The 23,354-nt window shown below is 39.8% G+C and overlaps 1 protein-coding gene across 1 annotated transcript in view; it reads right to left on the bottom strand.

Annotated features, from left to right (window-relative positions):
• LOC139748647 (man(5)GlcNAc(2)-PP-dolichol translocation protein RFT1) overlaps positions 1 to 23,354 on the bottom strand; it is a 105,536-nt gene that overhangs the window by 48,803 nt on the left and 33,379 nt on the right. The window contains exons 5-7 of the mRNA XM_071661895.1: positions 22,937 to 23,176; positions 8,801 to 8,941; positions 1,770 to 1,889 (exon numbers count right to left, since the gene is read on the bottom strand). Of these exons, the coding sequence (XP_071517996.1) occupies positions 1,770 to 1,889; positions 8,801 to 8,941; positions 22,937 to 23,176 (501 nt within the window). The remainder of the gene's footprint in view (positions 1 to 1,769; positions 1,890 to 8,800; positions 8,942 to 22,936; positions 23,177 to 23,354) is intronic.

The following is a 23,354-nucleotide window of genomic DNA, read 5'->3' as shown; positions in this document are numbered from 1 at the left end:
AAATGATAAACACTGGAATATGGGTGATGAAAATAAGATACAAGAAACAAGGAAGGATGCAAAGAATGCACACAAGGACTGATAATAAGACATAGAGAGATCTGAAAAACATGATATGGAATATTAAGAGATGGATGTAATACATGAACAGGCAATATAAATAATACAAAAAGCAGATTAAATGAAAGTTTGAGTCAGGAGCAGAATAAGAGGAGCATTGTTGATTATTCTGCAGTGAATGCTATGCACTAGTCCTGCCTTTTGACAAGATGATAGGAGCAATAGATAGATGTGGTAAGCAGAAGCACTGGACACAAGCATTACGTAGAAATTGCAGGTATGAACATTAACTGGGAGCATTAAATAAAAGTAGCAGGATGGAAATTAGGTAGACACATTAGGTAGCTGTAGGTGGTGGGACCATTAGGTAGAAGCATCTGAAAACACGGCAAAAGAGTGGCCCTCTATTCCAGTGACCTGTTAAGGGGGAGGCATTAATGCTTACGAAGTGACACTAGGATTCTCCAGTTATGAAGAACAGGCATCAGAGCTATGGAAAGATAGACAAATTATTAAAAATCTATCTATATATATTTTCAGATGCCTGTTTCCTCTGGAAACTCCCTCAAGGGGGGTGGTCAGAGCAAAAGACTCTACATAACATGTGAATTTCTCACCCTCCTCACCCTTAACAGGCTATTGGCAGAGGGCAACTCTAGCAGAGTGTTTCCAGAGGCTCCTACCGAATGTTCCTTCTGACTACAGCTCCCTAGTCTTCCTACCCAATGCTCTTACCTAATGTTCCTACTTCCAATTTCTACCTACTGTTCCTACCTCCTCCTTTCATCTATTGCTCCTAATATTTTGCCAATATGCAGGGCTAGCACACAGCACAGCACTCACCACAGGAAAAGCTAAGTTACAAAAAATGAGTTGTGGGAGTTAAGTGATGTCAAGTGTTATGTGTGATGAGGAGAGATTATTTGCTAATGGACAGAATGCCAGCAGTCCACTTAAGAGAGAGGCAAAATGAAGCACAGTTACCTGGGTCAGAGGAGTGAAACCTGACAACCAAGGAAAAGCTGGCTCACTAAACAGTCGTTATTAACCTTTCCAATACCTATGCGGGTAGTACTGGTAATATAACTCCCTGGTTGGTGGCTGCCTACCAACTACTACCTCCAATTTGATTTTTGCACAAATGCTGATTGAAATAGTTAGAAATCTACTGAATCCAAAAATATAAATTTGTTAAACAAAAGCACAAGGTAAAAGAAGAATAAACATAAAATATAATTGCAGCAACAAAGAAAGATAATTCATGAAAAATAATCTACAAGAATAAACAAAGTCTAATTACCAAACAAAAAATTAATATAATATTTGTCATCATAAATTAAAAATGGATGAATGTAAAAACTAAGGGTAGGCAAACTTAAAAAGTCTGGGGAAATAAAATAAGGTGGTTTAGCAGTTTAAGTCAGCGATAAATTTGAGAGAATTCAGTTTTTGAAAATACCATGTGACACATGAATCAACAGCAGAAAGCATTCAAGACACAATTAACATTATAGCTTATACACCTCCCAAGGATAAGACAGTACAATTTAATTAAGTATTAATAAAAATTGAAGAAATATTTAGATATACAGCCAGACCAGAACCAACAATGATTGGTCAGGCAACATATCATCACCTATATCCTATATAATCACTGTCGTACTTTATATCTCTGGAACTATAAACAGATAAACAAAAATTTTCCATACCTGATCTTGTTCTTTGATTGGTTTCCCCCGATAAACCATCTGGGCAAAATATTTGTACGATGCTGTTTCTATGCTTCTGAACACAAGTCGAGCAGCAAGAGATCCCAAGTTATTCACCACCTGTAGGTAATTAAAACAGAAAAGCTGAGACATAAATCATAAAATACTATGAAGAAGGGAGAAATCCATATAAAATTGTCAGGACAATAACCTGTTATAAAAATCTCTAATGCGGAAAAAAGGCCTTTTTAGATGTAAAGATGGTTATATCTATTTATATCTCTGATGCCTGTTCCAACTGGAACTCCCTCAAAGGGGTGGCCACAGAAACAGCCTCCATAACCAGTGAACTCCAACGCTGCGTCTTAGCCTTTAGTGCTTCACCCTTAACAGGCCACTGGCAGAGAGCAACTCTAGCACAGTGTTTGCAGGGGCTCCTACCTAAAGTTCCTACTGACTACCTCTAACTAATGTATCTACCTAATGCTCCTACCTACTATTTCTACCTAATGCTCCTGCCAAAATGTTTCTACCTACTACTTCTATCTATTGCTCCTACTATTCTGCAAAAAGGCAGAGCTACTGCATAATGCTCAAAACAGGAAAATCTAGGGTTACAAAAGATGAGCTGCATGAGGTAAGTGTTGTCAAGGAGAGATTATATGTTTGGGGTCAGAATGTCAGTAGTCCACGTGTGTGTGAGGGAGAAAAGAAAGACAGCTGCCTGGGTCAGGGGAGTGCAACTTGACAACCAATTAAAAGCCGGCTCACTAAGCAGATGTCACTGACCCTCCAGATACCCATGTAGGGAGTACAGGTAATATATCTCCCCAGTCATTGGCTGCCTACCAACTACTACCCACCTACTATCTCCTTATCTAAACATTCTTAATTAATAATTTATCTAAAAAAATTCCCACACAAATGCACATCAACTCATGAGCATCTAAAATGAAAGTTTACGATAAGGCAAGGCACTCACTCTTTCTGATAACAGCATATAATGACTGATCAACACCACTGTACCACTTTTCTCTGCTAAGTTTGTTTCATAGTAAGCTGAGAGAGAGAGACAGACAGACAGAAGAGTATCCATAAAGAAATCTCACAATGTTCACCAGCATAAAACTTCCTTCCTATAGATTACAAAGAGGTAATTGCAAATAAGTAATTACATAACTTATTTGATTAAAAACCAATTTTTCTCTGCTGCCACACAATATAGATAATTGTCAACCCTGGAATTCAAATTGAACTATTTCTTGCCATTTATAAAGGCTTTTTTCAAATAAATTTGTGCTTGTCTTATGCTAATTCCTTAGTTCACTTGGCAATGCATTAAATAATTTTTCATCTTTTCTGTTCAGCCCAAGTAAATTTTTGTTGTTTCCTTAGTATGCTTCAGTAAATCACTGCAAATTTAAATATTCAATTTCTTCTTTGATGAGAGCCTTCTATATTGAGTATATTCCTTTCAATATCCTTAATTTGTTTCCATGCATAGATTACCACATACACCCTCCCGCAACATGGATGTAAGTCGGACACAGGTTAGCTGGTATGTAGAATCTGTCAACCTGCACAGCACTCTTTTATCCACCATTTCTATCATCATTATCTCTTTTTATTAACCAGCTTTATCATATGATTCTGAAGTTTCTTTTTACATTTTATTTAAGATTCTTTAGTTCATATTTCATCCTTTTCATTTTTCAATTTACATCTTTTTCCAGTCATATGTATGGATGGTCATCAATTGGGTAGGTCGTAAGTGTATTTCTCTTCTTAAGCTGTAATGTTTGAGTTGCTGTAACCTCTCTTGATAATCAAAATTCTCCATTCCTTAGATTTTACTTAGGAAGCATTTCTAAATTCTTTCTAGCTTGCTGATTTTGATTTCTCCTTGTGTTCAAGTATTCAAGTTTGCTTTCTATGTATTTACTGAACAGCTTCATGATATATCTCTCATGATATATGTTCTCATTAACATTTGATACAATATTTGACCATATAATGTTCTTTTGACAATGTGTTCTCCATATTCTATCTTTTCCTTGGTCTTTAACTCTGTTTTCTTCATAAGTTTTAATTTCTGCTGGCTCTGTAAAATGCATAATCATTATGTTTAACATCTTTCCATAACTCAGTTGCTCAAATTTTTCTTCAATGAATTTCATTAGTGGAAGAGTTCTAGAGGGAGAGAAACTGGAGAAGAATGCAAAGAATGGCGTACGTGAGACAGGCATGTAAGGACAGGGATAAGTGGAGACTTTAGCTGTGGCCACCCCCTTGATGGGAGTTCCTGAAGGATAGAGGTGTCTGTGATATAGACAGATTTCTAATAGATTCTCCTCTGGCCATTTGTATATCATGTTAAGTTCTTGCATTTTTGCTGTCCTCTTCCGTGTGTACCATTTCACTTTACCTGTGTTATCTGCAAAAGTGTTGTATTACACTTTCTCTTATATCTTCACACACACCATATATCATTTTCATGAAGAGTACTGGGAGAAATACCGTTCCCTGAGGAACTCTTGATAAAACATCTTCCTCAACCAGCACAATTCCCATGTGCTACTAACATGACTTTGCTATTTGATAGAAACTCATTGATCCACTTTTCTATTTCCTTTCTTATGTCCTGTTTTGCTATTTTTTCCAAAAGAATCTTGTGGTTTATCTTTTAAAATGCCTGAGTAAAGTGAAGAAAGATGGATTGGATTGGATTATAAAATTCAGGCTTATAAGCCAAGCACTGGAGTATCTAAGGCTATTCATTGATCTTAATACAGGTTAGAATATTCTATCTTAGAAATTCAATTTAAGGCTCAAACAAATGATCATTTCCAGTTTAGACAGACCAAGAAGGGAAGAACAAAAAGTATAGGAGAAAAATAGCTTACATGTATTCGTCTGAGAGCTCAAACTTGACCTTTGCAGCATGGTTAAACATACCAGGGAAAAGAAAATCCTCTCTGCCATAGCTCAAACCATCATTGCTTCACACAAACCCCATCACCACATTAAGGTCCATGTAGATCAGGGGTCAAGAAAGATGGTATCTAATCTTTCCTTGCATAAGTGTTTTATAGATATGCTTTTCTTGTGTCCTTGCAGCTGTGTCTGTGTATTTTTGCCAAGGGTAAATCCTTCAATAACATGGTTGTTACCAATTAGGTGTTTCATTGTGTATTTCTTTATCACTCTTTCAAAGACCTATATTGTATAAGGTGTGATCAAAAAGTTTGAAGACTGCCTTTATCTTAAAGAATAGTTCACACACATTTTTATAAGAAGTCTCCTTCAAAATAGTCTCCCTCTGATGATATTCTTTAAGCCAAAAATTCTTAAATGGAGCCAGCAGTGTGTGAAGGAGCATTGTTGTGGTGTACAAACCATTGGCCACTTTCAGACAGTTGGTTTTGGTTTCCCCTAACTTTATCCCTTACTCTTTATAAAAGGCCTAGTACACTGTCTGATTACTCTGTACAAATTACATTTGGTGCCACATGTAATAGACAAAGTCTTCAAGCATGAAGTCATACATACAAGTTATACTGTCTCAGTAAAAGCTTTAAATCTTCCCTTATGTATCAGTGATACAAGGTGCCATTTAGCATATCTAAGCTACTTTGGTCAAGATCTGAAAATATGTAATACTCCCGACCAAGAAATGTGTGTTTTGGAATTTTACAAAATTTAGAAATGGGCCCATTGATTGTAATCTCTACATATCTTAACTTTCATGGTTTTGAATATCTAATGCATGTTAAGTGTAAAATGTGAGTGATGCATGTAAATATAAACTATAAGAAACATTTAAGATTACTGAAATAATCACACTTATTTGAATCTTCCTTGTTAAACCCTCCTATGATGCAGTACACGTACCTGAATGTAGACTACGGAAGAGGATGACAGTTATGTGTAAGTGCTAAGCATGGCATAATGCACAGGCAAGGTTAAGGCAACACAGGTTACAAGAGGCAAGTCTTGCATTCCATCCAATGTAAGAGTCAGCATCAATGTGCACAGAGTGTTGTTAAGGATAAACTATGGCTAACAAGAATCATACACAGATAATGGGGCATACTATGCGTCGCACTTTAATGGATATCAACAATGTTTTGCAGCTTACTTCAACACTTCTGGTTTACTCAATTGCTTTGAAGTTGAGACACAGGGAGAGGCACAAAGCAGTTGAGTGATGACATGCATAGAGGACTATCAAAGATAAGCCCTGGCTGGGTATATCATGCAATGTCAAGGGGGATGGTTATGAGGTCAAACTTGCAATGAATAGATGCTTCCTATGTTTTGAAGCACTGCTACACACATATTCTAAAGTCAATTATTTAAAAAGTATATTGTTTTTATCTATCTATCTATCTCTCATGCCTGTTCCCTCCTGTAACTATATCAAATGGGTGGCCATGGCAACAGAGTCTCCATAACTAGTGAACTCTAGTGCTGCTTCTTAGCCTTTAGTGCTTTACCCTCAACAGGCCACTGGCAGAGGGAAACTCTAGTACAGTGTTTGCAGAGGTTTCTACCTAATGTTCTTACCGACTACTTCTATCTAGTACTCGTGCCAAATGTTCCTTCCAACTTTTACCTAATGCTCCTGCCTAAATGATCCTACCTACTACTTTTATCTATTACTGAAACCATTTTGCCAAAAAGTAGGGCTAGCATATAGCACTCACTGCAGAAAAATCTAGATTTACAAAGAACAAGTTGTGAATTAAGCGTTGGAAAGTGTTTTGTGTGAAATGGAGAGACTGTATGTTTGTGGACAGAATGCCTGTACTCCACATGTGGGTGAGGCAGAAAGAAAAGACAGCTACCTAGGTCTGAGGAGTGCAACTTGACAACCACTGAAAAGCTAGCTCACTATTAAGTCGTCACTAACCCTCCTGATACCTAGGCAGATAGTACTAGTAATATACCTCCCTAGTCTTTGGCTGCCTACCAATGATCACCTACATAAATTCATCTTGGATAGGGTAGTACTCATATTTTCTAGCTGGGTGACGAGAAGTATTTCTCTGTTTCGATGAAAGGTGTTCCGAGACGTATTTTTCTATTTCAATGAGAGGTCTTCTGCCCTCAATGGTTTATCCCACTGTTACTGGTTATAGGATCACTGTGTACTTTGAAGAGCATATTCAATCAATGCTTTTAAACTTTTAAGTATTTCAAAAATTTTTATGTCACAATGTAGCATCTGCTCTTAAAAAGGTAACTTTTTTTTTTTTTTTTTTTTTTTTTTTTTTTTTATACTTTGTCGCTGTCTCCCGCGTTTGCGAGGTAGCGCAAGGAAACAGACGAAAGAAATGGCCCAACCCCCCCCCCATACACATGTACATACACACGTCCACACACGCAAATATACATACCTACACAGCTTTCCATGGTTTACCCCAGACGCTTCACATGCCTTGCTTCAATCCACTGACAGCACGTCAACCCCTGTATACCACATGACTCCAATTCACTCTATTTCTTGCCCTCCTTTCACCCTCCTGCATGTTCAGGCCCCGATCACACAAAATCTTTTTCACTCCATCTTTCCACCTCCAATTTGGTCTCCCTCTTCTCCTCGTTCCCTCCACCTCCGACACATATATCCTCTTGGTCAATCTCTCCTCACTCATTCTCTCCATGTGCCCAAACCATTTCAAAACACCCTCTTCTGCTCTCTCAACCACGCTCATTTTATTTCCACACATCTCTCTTACCCTTACGTTACTTACTCGATCAAACCACCTCACACCACACATTGTCCTCAAACATCTCGTTTCCAGCACATCCATCCTCCTGCGCACATCTCTATCCATAGCCCACGCCTCGCAACCATACAACATTGTTGGAACCACTATTCCCTCAAACATACCCATTTTTGCTTTCCGAGATAATGTTCTCGACTTCCACACATTTTTCAAGGCTCCCAAAATTTTCGCCCCCTCCCCCACCCTATGATCCACTTCCGCTTCCATGGTTCCATCCGCTGACAGATCCACTCCCAGATATCTAAAACACTTCACTTCCTCCAGTTTTTCTCCATTCAAACTCACCTCCCAATTGACTTGACCCTCACCCCTACTGTACCTAATAACCTTGCTCTTATTCACATTTACTCTCAACTTTCTTCTTCCACACACTTTACCAAACTCAGTCACCAGCTTCTGCAGTTTCTCACATGAATCAGCCACCAGCGCTGTATCATCAGCGAACAACAACTGACTCACTTCCCAAGCTCTCTCATCCCCAACAGACTTCATACTTGCCCCTCTTTCCAGGACTCTTGCATTTACCTCCCTTACAACCCCATCCATAAACAAATTAAACAACCATGGAGACATCACACACCCCTGCCGCAAACCTACATTCACTGAGAACCAATCACTTTCCTCTCTTCCTACACGTACACATGCCTTACATCCTCGATAAAAACTTTTCACTGCTTCTAACAACTTGCCTCCCACACCATATATTCTTAATACCTTCCACAGAGCATCTCTATCAACTCTATCATATGCCTTCTCCAGATCCATAAATGCTACATATGCTAATGCAGCCTGTTTCTTAGTATGGTAATAACCTTGATGACCTTTCCTGAATTCTTTTAAGCCTAGCATCTTAGTCACATTGATAATATGGAGATCAGAATAGTATTGTCCTTAAAAGCACTTTATAAAGGGTTAAAATGATATCTAATGAGCTTTTAAGAAAGTGGCAGGCAATTAATCCAAATTCTATTTGCTTACTGTATCCTAATCCTTCATAAGAAAAGAAATTATTTGGTGCAGATTCTTTCTTTCATTTAAAAAAGGGAAAAATATGGTGGTTACACTGTCAAATGATACAATCTACTGTCACAATGTTTACAAATTGTTATATAAGATACTGCCATTCCTGTTAATGTTTTAAATTGCACTTTTAATTACCATCTCGACTTTATTTTATTCTTAATGCCAAACAACAGTCAGCATACAGATTTTAACTTAAAGTAGAGGGCCATATCTCACCTGGTATACACCTTGCTGGGCTAAGGATATCAATGGGAAGAAATTCATGAGATAAAATTCTCCCTCTGTCAGAGCAGCCTTTAACCATCCTTGTTTAAAGAAACTCCACGATAGGGATCCCAACTCAGAGTCAACTTCTGGCTGAAAATTGTAATCAAGGATTAAACTCTTACAGCAGCTTACTGTTTCTTTCCTTACTGCTCTACCCTTTCATGTCTTTCCCAATTACTATGACCTGGCACATTTTAAAGACGATTTTTCACCTCCAAAATTCATAAGTACTTTCCCTTGTGCAAAAAGTTTGAAATTAAACAGATTCCATTGTGCATATTTACCTTTCTTTTCTTCTCTTGCACCAAAAGATTTTTCCGCTCTATATTTCAATTAAGGCCCTGCCTTGATGTGGACTTTTGCCTATGACTGGAGTCTCCAACATATAAAAGAAAGGCGGTATCTTGTAACATATCCAAACAAATTACACTAATGGTAGTAACTTCTACACATCATGAAACTATCAAATAAGCCTGTCCATTATGCTGTAACTGTAAACATACCATCATACAACAGCACTTGGACTGTGTGATGACAAAAAAAATACCCTACATCAATACAAGTTCATGTCTTTCTCCATACATATATGGACATTAAAAAGATGAGTTATCAAACAGGGGCAAAGAATGTTATATTAAACTGAAAATGAAATAAAAAAAAATGCATAAAATTCAGTGACTCCATCTATCTTCATTATACCTCTAGCATCTAAACATACCAGCAGAAGCAGAACCCTTCTAGATGCCTGGGGTATCAAAATTTGTATGTCGTTTGTAACAGACTGAATGGCTATAGAATACTGAACACTGGTTTAGCTAAAATGTAAGTCAAAAAGATCCCCAATGCTTGTACAATGAAATGACTGAATAGGTGAAAACTAAATAATTTTAATATTTTATTATACTTTATTGCTGTCTCCCACGTTAGCGAGGTAGCGCAAGGAAACAGACAAAAGAATGGCCCAACCCACCCACATACACATGTATATACATACATGTCCACACATGCACACATACATACCTATACATATCAATGTATACATATATATACACACAGACATATACATTTATACACATGTACATAATTCATACTGTCTGTCCTTATTCATTCCCGTCGCCACCCCACCACACATGAAATGACAACCTCATCCCCCCCGCATGTGCACGAGGTAGCACTAGGAAAAGACAATAAAGGCTACATTCGTTCGCACTCAGTCTCTAGCTGTCATGTAAAATGCACCGAAACCACAGCTCCCTTTCCACATCCAGGCCCTACAAAACTTTCCATGGTTTACCCCAGATGCTGCACATGCCCTGGTTCAATCCATTGACAGCAAGTTGAACTGGCATACCACATCGTTCCAATTCACTCTATTCCTTGCACGCCTTTCACCCTCCCGCATGTTCAGGCCCCGATCACTCAAAATCTTTTGCACTCCATCTTTCCAACTCCAATTTGGTCTCCCACTCCTCCTCATTCCCTCCACCTCTGACACATATATCCTCTTTGTCAATCTTTCCTCATTCATTCTCTCCATGTGACCAAACCATTTCAAAACACCCTCTTCTGCTCTCTCAACCACACTCTTTTTATTACCACATATCTCTCTTACCCTTTCATTACTTACTCAATCAAACCACCTCACACCACATATTGTCCTCAAACATCTCATTTCCAGTACATCCACCCTCCTCCGCACAACTCTATCCATAGCCCACGCCTCACAACCATATAACATTGTTGGAGCCACTATTCCTTCAAACATACCCATTTTTTCTTTCCAAGCACTTAAAATATGGAAGAAAGTAGACTAGCAGAAATGGGAAGAGACAGGAAATCACAAGCACAGAAGTGCAGTTGGTAAGCTTTGACATCATGAGCGACACATCTTTTAGCTAGATTCACACATCTTTCAGCTATTTCATGCAACATCAAGTTACTGTAGGTAAGAGTCATGAACACACATCTAATCATACTTAGAGAAGAGGTGAAGTATGATGCAGCAAAGATCTTTGAGTCATAGAAGTTAACAACAATATCAGAGAAACAGGAATAAAAGTTACAGTTAATGGATAAAGAAATGAGGAAACTGAAAAATAAAATGAAGAGATAAGCTTTAGATCAAAAGTCCTAAAAGAAACTAAAGAAAGCAAACAGTCACAAAAAAGAATTCTCTAGTGGTCCTAGAACTGATCAGAGAGATGGGTTAAGAGGGTTCTTTCTGGGAAACCATGAAACAACATAAAAAATGCACACAATGGAAACAGAGAGACTTAAGGGCCACTGAAAGTAAGAAAAGAGAGAGAACGAAGAAAAGTCGTGGGGCTGACAAAGATGTCAGCAAGATATTTGGGGACAGAAATGAAACAGGGACACAGAAAAATATTCAATAAAGCTACAGAGATGAACATATACTTTTTAGACATAAGACTGTCAGGAAAATATATGGAAAGTACAATGGTAGGCTTAGAGAAGTGCTAGTTTTAATAATCAATCCAAGGAGGGATTATTTTTCTTTAAAAAGAACAAAAGACATGAAAGTGGGTGAAGTTCCATTACAGAACTTCCATGATGAATAAACTAAACCCAAATTAGAAGTAAGGAAAGAAAGAGGTAGGGATATGAAATTTGCAGATGAAACTTAGATTGAAAAATTGTATTCCAATAAAATAGCACAAGGAAGTGATCAATGAAATTCAGATAATGAAATACATTAGAGGCTACAGACATGGCAAATGCAATTCCAGAAACATAAGAAACAAAAATATGGAAACAGATGCAAGATAATGGCATACCACTATTCTAACTTGAATATCTACTTCCTGTTACATGTTCTTTATAAAAGAGTACACAATTATGAGGCGATGCTTGTCAACATATTAAAGAACTTATAGAATAATGAGTCATAAAAAATGTAAACATGCCAGATAACAGTGCATTCAACCATTCTGGGCAGTCTACCTATTACCATCACTTCATTTCCTAGGCATTCTATCTAACATCACCATTCCCTGGGCAATCCATCAATCACTAACACTCCATTCCCTGGAGAATCTATCTATCACCACCACTCCATTCCCTGGACAATCTATCTATCATCACAATTCCCTGGGCAATCTATCAATCATCACCATTCCCTGGGCAATCTATCCACCATTACCACTCCATTCCCTGGGCAATCTATCTATCATCATCATTCCCTGGCAATATATCCATCATCACCACTCCATTCCCTAGGCAATCTATCTATCATCACCGTCCCATACCCTGGGCAATTATTTATCATCACCATCCCATACCCTACACAATCTATCTATCATCACCATCCCATACCATGGACAATTATCTATCATCACCACCCCATACCCGAGGTAATCTATCTATCATCATCACTCCATACCGAATTCAGTATGATGGATTATGTACACAGCCTCTAAAACATCACTTCCCTCTCCCACCTAATGTTTTTACATCATCAGCTTGGGGGAATAAGAAGAGCTAAGTACTGTAAAACTGGGGCAACACTTGTAGAAATCCCACACAAAACCTCAGCTATGGATTTCCATTGGTTCTGTTGATTTCTATAACTGAGTCACCCACATTCGAGTTAATTCACCTCACATTGTTCCTTATCTACACAGCCCTCCCCACTTTTGTAAAAAAAAAAATCATGGCCAAAATAATGCAAACTGGTCTAAATCACCTATACTAACAGAAATAATGTATCAATTCTAGATTCATTCATATCCATAAAAAATAGTGACATTGTTAACATGATACTTTACCTACAAATAATGTAAGATGACCATTTATCATTATTATCATCATTATCATTTATATAATACTTTGTTGCTGTCTCCTGCATCAGCGAGGTAGCACAAGGAAACAGACGAAAGAATGGCCCAACCCACCCACATACACATGTATATACATATATGTCCACACATGTACATATACATATCTATACATTTCAACGTATACAAATATATACATAGACATTTACATATATACACATGTACATAATTCATACTTGCTACCTTTATTCATTCCCATCACTATCCTGCCACACATGAAATGACAGCCTCCTTTCCCCGCACGCGCACAAGGTAGCACTAGGAAAAGACAACAAAGGCCTAATTCGTTCACACTCAGTCTCTAGCTGTCATGTATAATGCACCAAAACCACAGCTCCCTTTCCACATCCGGGCCCCATAAAACTTTCCATGGTTTACCCCAGACGCTTCACAGGCTCTGGTTCAATCCATTGACAGCACATCGACCCCAGTATACCACATCATTCCAATTCACTCTAATCCTTGCACGCCTTTCACTCTCCTGCATGTTCAGGCCTCAATTGCTCAAAATCTTTTTCACTCCATCCTTTCACCTCCAATTAGGTCTCCCGCTTCTCCTGGTTCCCTCCACCTCTGACACATATATCCTCTATCCTCTTTGACAATTTTTTCTCACTCATTCTCTCCATGTGTCGAAACCATTTCAACACACCCTCTTCTGCTCTCTCAACCACACTCTTTCCACTACCACACATCTTTCTTACCTTTACAATAATTACTCGACCAAACCACCTCACACCAAATACTGTCTTCAAACATTTCATTTCCGACACATCCACCCTCCTCTGCACAACCCTAGCTATAGCCCATTCCTCTTGACCATATAACATTGTTCAAACCACTATTATTTCAAACATATGCATTTTTGCTCCTTGAGATAACGTTCTCACCTTCCACACATTCTTCAATGCTCCCAGTATCTTTGCCCCCTTCCCCACCCTGTGACTCGTTTGTATACATACGTGCATGTGTGTATATGTATATATATGTGTATGTGAGTGGATGGGTCTTTTTTCACCTATTTCCTGGTGCTACCTCGCTAATGCGGGAAATGGTGATCAAGTATAAAAATAAAGATTACTCCCACTACTACAAATATTTCATTTTTATTATACTTTGTCACCGTCTCCCATGTTAGCGAGGTAGCACAAGGAAACAGACGAAAGAATGGCCCAACCCACCCACATACACATGTATATACATACATGTCCACACACGCACATATACATACCTATACATTTCAATGTATACATACATATACATACAAAGACATACATATCTACACATGTACATAATTCATACTTGCTGCCTTTATTCATTCCCGTTGTCACCCTGCCACACATGAAATGACAACCCCCTACCCTCGCACATGCACGAGGTAGCATTAGGAAAAGACAACAAAGGCCACATTCATTCACACTCAGTCTCTAGCTGTCATGCATAATGCACCGAAACCACAGCTCCCTTTCCACATCCAGGACCCACAAAACTTTCCATGGTTTACCCCAGATGCTTCACATGCCCCGGTTCAATCTATTGACAGCATGTCGACCCTGGTATACCACATCGTTCCAATTCATTCTATTCCTTGCACACCTTTCACCCTCCTGCATGTTCAGGCCCCAATCGCTCAAAATCTTCTTCACTCCATCTTTCCACCTCCAATTAGGTCTCCCACTTCTCCTCATTCCCTCCACCTTTGACACATATATCCTCTTTGTCAACCTTTCCTCACTCATTCTCTCCATGTGACCAAACCATTTCAATACACCCTCTTCTGCTCTCTCAACCACACTCTTTTGCTCTCTCAACCACACTCTTTTTATTACCACACATCTCTTACCCTTTCATCACTTACTCGATCAAACCACCTCAAACATCTCATTTCCAACACATCCACCCTCCTCCGCACAACACTATCTATAGTCCACGCCTCGCAACCATATAACATTGTTGGAACCACTATTCCTTCAAACATACCCATTTTTGCTTTCTACACATTTTTCAACGCTCCCAGAACTTTCACCCCCTCCCCCACCTTATGACTCACTTCCACTTCCATGGTTCCATCCGCTGCCAAATCCACTCCCAGATATCTAAAACACTTCACTTCCTCCAGTTTTTCTCCATTCAAACTTACCTCCCAATCGACTTGTCCCTCAACCCTACTGTACCTAATAACCTTGCTTTTATTCACATTTACTCTCAGCTTCCTTCTTTCTCACACTTTACCAAACTCAGTCACCAGCTTCTGCAGCAGTTTCTCACCCGAATCAGCCATCAGCGCTGTATCATCACTGATAACAACTGACTCACTTCCCAAGCCCTCTCATTCACAACAGATGACATACTTCCCCCTCTCTCCAAAACTCTTGCATTTACTTCCCTAATAACCCCATCCATAAACAAATTAAACAACCATGGAGACATCATGCATCCCTGCCGCAAACCGACATTCACTGAGAAGCAATCACTTTCCTTTCTTCCTACTCGTACACATGCCTTACATCCTCAATAAAAACTTTTCACTGCTTCTAACAACTTGCCTCCCACACCATGTACTCTTAATACCCTCCACACAGCATCTCTATCAACTCTATCATATGCGTTCTCCAGATCCATAAATGCTACATACAAATCCATTTGTTTTTCTAAGTATTTCTCACATACGTTCTTCAAAGCAAACACCTGATCCACACAACCTTTAACACTTCAGAAACCACACTGCTCTTCCCCAATCTGATGCTCTGCACATGCCTTCACCCTCTCAATCAATACCCTCCAATATAATTTCCCAGGAATACTCAACAAACTTATACATCTGTAATTTCAACACTCATCTTTATCCCCTTTGCCTTTGCACAATGGCACTATGCATGCATTCTACCAATCCTCAGGCAATTCACCATGAGCCATACATATATTGAATATCCTCACCAACCAGTCAACTACACAGTCACCCCCTTTTTAATAAATTCCATTGCAATACCATCCAATCCGCCACCTCGCCAGCTTTCATCATCCGCAAAGCTTTTACTACCTCTTCTCTGTTTACCAAATCATTCTCCCTAACGCTCTCACTTCGTACACCACCTCGACCAAAACACCCTATATCTGCCACTCTATCATCTAACACATTCAACAAACCTTCAAAATACTCACTCCATATCCTTCTCACATCACCATTACTTGTTAATACCTCCCCATTAGCCCCCTTTGCTGATGTTCCCATTTGTTCTCTTGTTTTATGCACTTTATTCATCTCCTTCCAAAACATCTTTTTATTCTCCCTAATATTTAATGATACTCTCTTACCCCAACTCTCATTTGCCCTCTTTTTCACCTCTTGCACCTTTCTCTTGACGTCCTGCCTTTTTCTTTTATATATCTCCCAGTCATTTGCATTATTTCTCTGTAAAATCATCCAAATGCCTCCCTCTTCTCTTTCACTAATAATCTTACTTCTTCATCCCACCACTCACTACCCTTTCTAATCTGCCCACCTCCCACGCTTCTCATGCCACAAGCATCTTTCGCGCAAGTCATCACTGCTTCCCCAAATACATCCCATTCCTCCCCCACTCCTCTTACGTCCTTTGCTCTCACCTTTTTCCATTCTGTACTCAGTCTCTCCCGGTACTTCCTCACACAAGTCTCCTTCCCAAGCTCACTTATTCTCACCACTCTTTTCACCCCAACATTCTCTCTTCTTTTCTGTAAACCTCTACAAATCTTCACCTTCACCTCCACAAAATAATGATTAGACATCCCTCCAGTTGTACCCCTTAGCACGTTAACATCCAATAGTCTCTCTTTCACACGCCTATCAATTAACACATAATCCAATAATGCTCTCGGGCCATCTCTTCTACTTACATATATATACTTATGTACATCTCTCTTTTTAAACCAGGTATTCCCAATCACCAGTCCTTTTCAGCACACAAATCTACAAGCTCTTCACCATGAATGGTTTGAAATAATGATTATTATTTTTTATTTTTTATTTTGCTTTGTCGCTGTCTCCCACGTTTGCGAGGTAGCGCAAGGAAACAGACGAAAGAAATGGCCCAACCCACCCCCATACACAATGTATACACACACACGTCCACACACGCAAATATACATACCTATACATCTAAATGTACACATATATATACATACACAGACACATACATATATACCCATGCACACAATTCACACTGTCTGCCCCCATTCACTCCCATCACCACCTCGCCACACATGGAATACCTTCCCCCTCCCCCCTCATGTGTGCGAGGTAGCACTAGGAAAAGACAACAAAGGCCCCATTCGTTCACACTCAGTCTCTAGCTGCCACGCAATAATGCCCGAAACCACAGCTCCCTTTCCACATCCAGGCCCCACACAACTTTCCATGGTTTACCCCAGACGCTTCACATGCCCTGATTCAATCCACTGACAGCACGTCAACCCCGGTATACCACATCGATCCAATTCACTCCATTCCTTGCCCTCCTTTCACCCTCCTGCATGTTCAGGCCCCGATCACTCAAAATCTTTTTCACTCCATCTTTCCACCTCCAATTTGGTCTCCCACTTCTCCTCGTTCCCTCCACCTCCGACACATATATCCTCTTGGTCAATCTTTCCTCACTCATTCTCTCCATGTGCCTAAACCATTTCAAAACACCCTCATTAGCTCTCTCGACCATGCTCTTTTTATTTCCACACATCTCTCTTACCCTTACATTACTTACTCGATCAAACCACCTCACACCACACATTGTCCTCAAACATGTCATTTCCAGCATATCCACCCTCCTGCGCACAACTCTATCCATAGCCCATGCCTTGCAACCATACAACATTGTTGGAACCACTATTCCTTCAAACATACCCATTTTTGCTTTCCGAGATAATGTTCTCGACTTCCACACATTCTTCAAGGCTCCCAGGATTTTCGCCCCCTCCCCCACTCTATGATTCACTTCCGCTTCCATGGTTCCATCCGCTGCCAGATCCACTCCCAGATATCTAAAACACTTTACTTCCTCCAGTTTTTCTCCATTCAAACTTACCTCCCAATTGACTTGACCCTCAACCCTACTGTACCTAATAACCTTGCTCTTATTCACATTTACTCTTAACTTTCTTCTTTCACACACTTTACCAAACTCAGTCACCAGCTTCTGCAGTTTCTCACATGAATCAGCCGCCAGCGCTGTATCATCAGCAAACAACAACTGACTCAACTGAACCCCATCCATAAACAAATTAAACAACCATGGAGAATGAAATAATGATAATAACAATAATAACGATGATAATAATAATAATAATAATAATAATAATAATAATAATAATAATAATGTGAATGTAGGTTTGCGGCAGGGGTGTGTGATGTCTCCATGGTTGTTTAATTTGTTTATGGATGGGGTTGTTAGGGAGATGAATGCAAGAGTTTTGGAAAGAGGGGCAAGTATGAAGTCTGTTGTGGATGAGAGAGCTTGGGAAGTGAGTCAGTTGTTGTTCGCTGATGATACAGCGCTGGTGGCTGATTCATGTGAGAAACTGCAGAAGCTGGTGACTGAGTTTGGTAAAGTGTGTGAAAGAAGAAAGTTAAGAGTAAATGTGAATAAGAGCAAGGTTATTAGGTACAGTAGGGTTGAGGGTCAAGTCAATTGGGAGGTAAGTTTGAATGGAGAAAAACTGGAGGAAGTGAAGTGTTTTAGATATCTGGGAGTGGATCTGGCAGCGGATGGAACCATGGAAGTGGAAGTGAATCATAGGATGGGGGAGGGGGCGAAAATCCTGGGAGCCTTGAAGAATGTGTGGAAGTCGAGAACATTATCTCAGAAAGCAAAAATGGGTATGTTTGAAGGAATAGTGGTTCCAACAATGTTGTATGGTTGCGAGGCGTGGGCTATGGATAGAGTTGTGCGCAGGAGGGTGGATGTGCTGGAAATGAGATGTTTGAGGACAATGTGTGGTGTGAGGTGGTTTGATCGAGTAAGTAATGTACGGGTAAGAGAGATGTGTGGAAATAAAAAGAGCGTGGGTGAGAGAGCAGAAGAGGGTGTTTTGAAATGGTTTGGGCACATGGAGAGAATGATTGAGGAAAGATTGACCAAGAGGATATATGTGTCGGAGGTGGAGGGAATGAGGAGAAGTGGGAGACCAAATTGGAGGTGGAAAGATGGAGTGAAAAAGATTTTGAGTGATCGGGGCCTGAACATGCAGGAGGGTGAAAGGCGGGCAAGGAATAGAGTGAATTGGATCGATGTGGTATACCGGGGTTGATATGCTGTCAGTGGATTGAATCAGGGCATGTGTAGCGTCTGGGGTAAACCATGGAAAGTTGTGTGGGGCCTGGATGTGGAAAGGGAGCTGTGGTTTCGGGCATTATTGCATGACAGCTAGAGACTGAGTGTGAATGAATGTGGCCTTTGTTGTCTTTTCCTAGCGCTACCTCGCACACATGAGGGGGGAGGGGGATGGTATTCCATGTGTGGCGAGGTGGCGATGGGAATGAATAAAGGCAGACAGTGTGAATTGTGTGCATGGGTATATATGTATGTGTCTGTGTGTGTATATATATGTGTACATTGAGATGTATAGGTATGTATATTTGCGTGTGTGGACGTGTATGTATGTACGTGTGTATGGGGGTGGGTTGGGCCATTTCTTTCCTCTGTTTCCTTGCGCTACCTCGCAAACGCGGGAGACAGCGACAAAGCAAAATAAATAAATAAATAAATAATAATAATAATAATAATAATAATAATAAGAATAACAATAATTATAATAGTAATACTATCCCAGGGGTAGAGGAGATATAATTCTATCTCCATATTCCCTAAATGCTGTGGAAGGCAACTAAGAGGGTCAGGAGCAAGGGGCTGCAAAACCCCATTTTGTATTTCAATTTCTAAAAGATGAAACAGAAGAAAGACCCACGCAGGGAGTACTCAACCTCCTTAAAGGCTCAGGCTGGGTTGTCTGACTGTGTGTGGATGTAACCAAATTGAGAAGAAAAGTGAGATAGTATGTTTTAAGAAAAAAATTGAATGTTCTGGCTCTGAGTAAAACAAAAAACACAAGGATAAATGGGAGGAATTGTTTGAAAATGTCTTAGGAGTAGTCAGATGCTGGTGTCAGAGCAAAAGCTAAGGATGGAGTAACACTACTGCTGAAGCAGAAGTTGTGGTAGTGCTTGAAATAGTGTAAGGAAGTGAGCTCCAGACTGATGTGGGCAAAAATGGAAGTGGATTGCAAGAGATGGGTGCTTATTTGTGCTGATGCACCTGCCCATCAGAAGAAAGATCATTAGAAGCAAGTGAGTAGGTACAACAGCAGTTTTGATGCAAGAGATTGGGAATCAGTGTTGGGTGATCTAAATGCAAAGGTTAGTAATGTGACAGTTGAGGGTATGCGAGAGGGGATTTGGGGTATTCAGTAATGTGAGTAGAAATGGTGATCAGCATGTAGAACTGTGTGCTAAAAACGGGCTCATGACAGAGAAAACCTGGTTTAAAAAGAACATACACAAGTATACATATGAGGGTAAAAAAGATAGTCAGCAGGCATGCTTAGATTACATACCAACTGATAGGTGGGTGAGCAAAAGTCTTTTGCATAAATGTCTTGAGAGGGGCAGCTAGTAGGATGTCTGATCATTACCTTGTGGAGGCAAGGATGAAGATTTATAGACATTTTCAAAAAAGAAATAATGTAGTGAGAAGAGACTGCTGACAGTACATGAGCTTGGAAAAGAGACGTGAAGAAATACCAGGAAAGATTGAGTGAAGAATGGCAAAAAGTGAGAGTAAACAAGGCTAGGGAAGTGGGTGAGGAATGGGAGGTATTCAAGGAAGCAGTCCTGGCATGCGTGTGTGATGTGTGTGGCATGGGTAAGGTGGAAGGTGAGCAGGTGAGAAAGGGTAAAGACTGGTACTTACAGGAAAGGAGTGCAAGAGATTAGGAGATGCATAAAAGAAAGTGGTAGGAGGTCAAGAGGACAGCGAAGGGACTGAAAACAAGGGCAAATGAGAGCTGGAATGAGTGAGCATCAGTAAACTTCAAGGAGATACAATGTTTTGGAAAGAGGTTAAAAGTGTTAGAAAAACAAGAGAACATCTGGGAACAGAGATGAAAGGAATAAATGGGGAAGTGGTAACAGGTAGTGATAAGGTTAGGAGATGGAGTGGTATTTTGAAGGATTGCTAAATGTGTTTGATGATAGTGTGGCAGATGTTGGGTGTTTGGCTAGGGATGATACGCAAAATGAAAGTCATAGAGAGTAGTTTGGTGACAAGGGAAGAGGTGCTGAGAGCCTTGTGTAAGATGAAATGTGGTAAGGTAGCTGGAGTAGACTGTACTGCAGATGAAATTCTTAAGAAAAGGGGGACTGTGTTGTTGACTGTTTACTTAGCATTTTCAGTATATGTATAGATCAAGGTGAGGTGCCCAAAGATTTGGCAAAATGCATGTATAGTATAAGTGTGGGATAGTAATGACTGAGAAGGTGAAGGCATGTACAGAGCATCATACTGGGGAGGAACAGTGTGGTTATCAGAAGTGGTAGATGATGTGTGCATCAGGTGTTTGCTTTGGAGTATGTATGTGAGAAATACTTAAAGAAACAGAAAAATTTGTATGTGGCATTTATGGATCTAGAGAAAGCATAAATGTGATTAACAGAGATGCCTTAAGGAAGGTCTTAAGAATATATGGTGTGGGAGGAAAGCTGTTAGAAGGAATGGGAAGTTTCTATCAAGGGTGTAAAACATGTGTATAAGTAGGAAGAGTGGAGAGTAAGTGGTTCCAAGTGGAGGCTGGTCTGCAGTAGGGGTGCATAATGTCACCATGGCTCTTGAATTTGCTTATGGTTAGAGTGGTAAAGAACGTAATGCAAGAGTCTTGGAGAGAGGGGTGAGTATGCAGTCTGTATGGGATCAGGGGACCAAGGAAGTGAGTTAGTTGTCTGCTGATGATACCTGTACTGGTGACAGATTTAAGTGAGAAACTGCAGAAGTTGGTGATCTAGTTGGGGACAAAATGTGACTGGAGGAAGCTGAAAGAATATTCGAATAAAAGCAATATTATTAGGTTTAGCAGGGTAGGGGGACAGGTTATCTGTCAGTGTGAGTTTGAATGGAGAAAATTTGGAGAAAATGTGAGTGTTTCAGATGCCTGGGAAGTGGACATGGCAGCAAATGGTACAATGGAAGAAGTGAGTAATGGAGTGGGTGAATGTTTAAGAATGTCTGGGAAAAGAGATCATTATCTGGCAGAGCAAAAATGGGTATATTTGAAGGTATAGCAGTCCAAGCAATGATGTATGGATGTAAGGCATGGGCTACAGATGAGTATATATCAAGGGGACTGGATATTTTAAAGTGAACTGTTTGAGGACAATGTGTCAATGAGTGGTATGAAGTAGTTTTATCGAGCAAGTAAGAAAAGGGTAAGAGAGACATGTGATAATAAAAAGAGTATAGCTGGGGGAGCTAAAGAGGATATACAGAAATGGCTTGGAAATATGGAGAAAATGAGAAGTTGAGAGAAGGGATATGTGTCAGAAGTGGAGGGGACAAGGAGAAAGGGAGACCAAACTGGAGATAGAAGGATCGAGTGAAAAAGATCTTAAGTGAGTGAGGCCTAACCATGCAGGAGGGTGAAAAGCATGTATGGGATAGAGTGAACAAGAATGATATGGTATACAGGGGTTGATGTGCTTTCAATGGACTGAAACAAAGGAAAGTGACCTGGGGAAACCTAAGAAAGCTGTGGATAGGAGGCTGTTTTGGTGCATTTCACATGACAGCTAGAGAATGGATATGAGTGAATGTGGCCTTTCTTTGTCTGTTCCTAGTCCTAACTCGCTAAAATAGGAAATGGCGAACAAATCTTAAGATACAATAATATTACTGTAGGACCGTAGGACCCCTTTCAGGAAGTATCCTGAGCTATATCAAGGTCCCTTTTCCAGGTGATCCTGCAGCTACAAGGCTTCATCACACTCAGTGGCAGTGCTAGTATAGACTCCTTTGAAGAAAGAAATTTTTTGATGAACCTGTACTCTGCTTTGTTAAATGACAAATATACACCCCTGCCAAAGATGACTTTTCACTAGTGGTGTGACCTCAAGTGGACGTAGCCCAGTGACACCTTCTGATTCATCAAAACATGAATTTACGGAAACTTTAATGTATGTAGCAATGAATATTTCTTTTTGATTTATACTCACCAGCAATTCTCCCTGCTTCCATTTTGGAAATAGCTGCCTAGTTCCTTGCACGGGTAGCTTCACTACATCCTCTTTGCTATGGAAGACTTGAATAAACAGCCCATAATATGAAGCACAGTATACTAATGAGCCGAGTATATGACTGACACCATACATGAAGACAGACTGCATGGGCCAAACATAAACAAATGCCGCTAGTAGTACAGAACGCAGCAGTTGCATTAGTCCTTCTATTACAACCTGAAATTAGAATATGGCAAAAAACTATATCAATCCATTCTAAGAATTATGATTAATTTCATGAGATCAGAATTAAGGTGACACAGTATAAATAAAACTGGAGAGCAACTTCAGTCCAAGGGGAACAACATTATTTATAACTTTAACAAGAGAAAACCTGAATTAATATGACAATACT

Source organism: Panulirus ornatus, chromosome 5 (assembly GCF_036320965.1).
Source record: "Panulirus ornatus isolate Po-2019 chromosome 5, ASM3632096v1, whole genome shotgun sequence".
NCBI classification, from domain to species: domain Eukaryota; kingdom Metazoa; phylum Arthropoda; class Malacostraca; order Decapoda; family Palinuridae; genus Panulirus; species Panulirus ornatus.
This window is presented reverse-complemented; position numbering and strand designations above follow the sequence as displayed.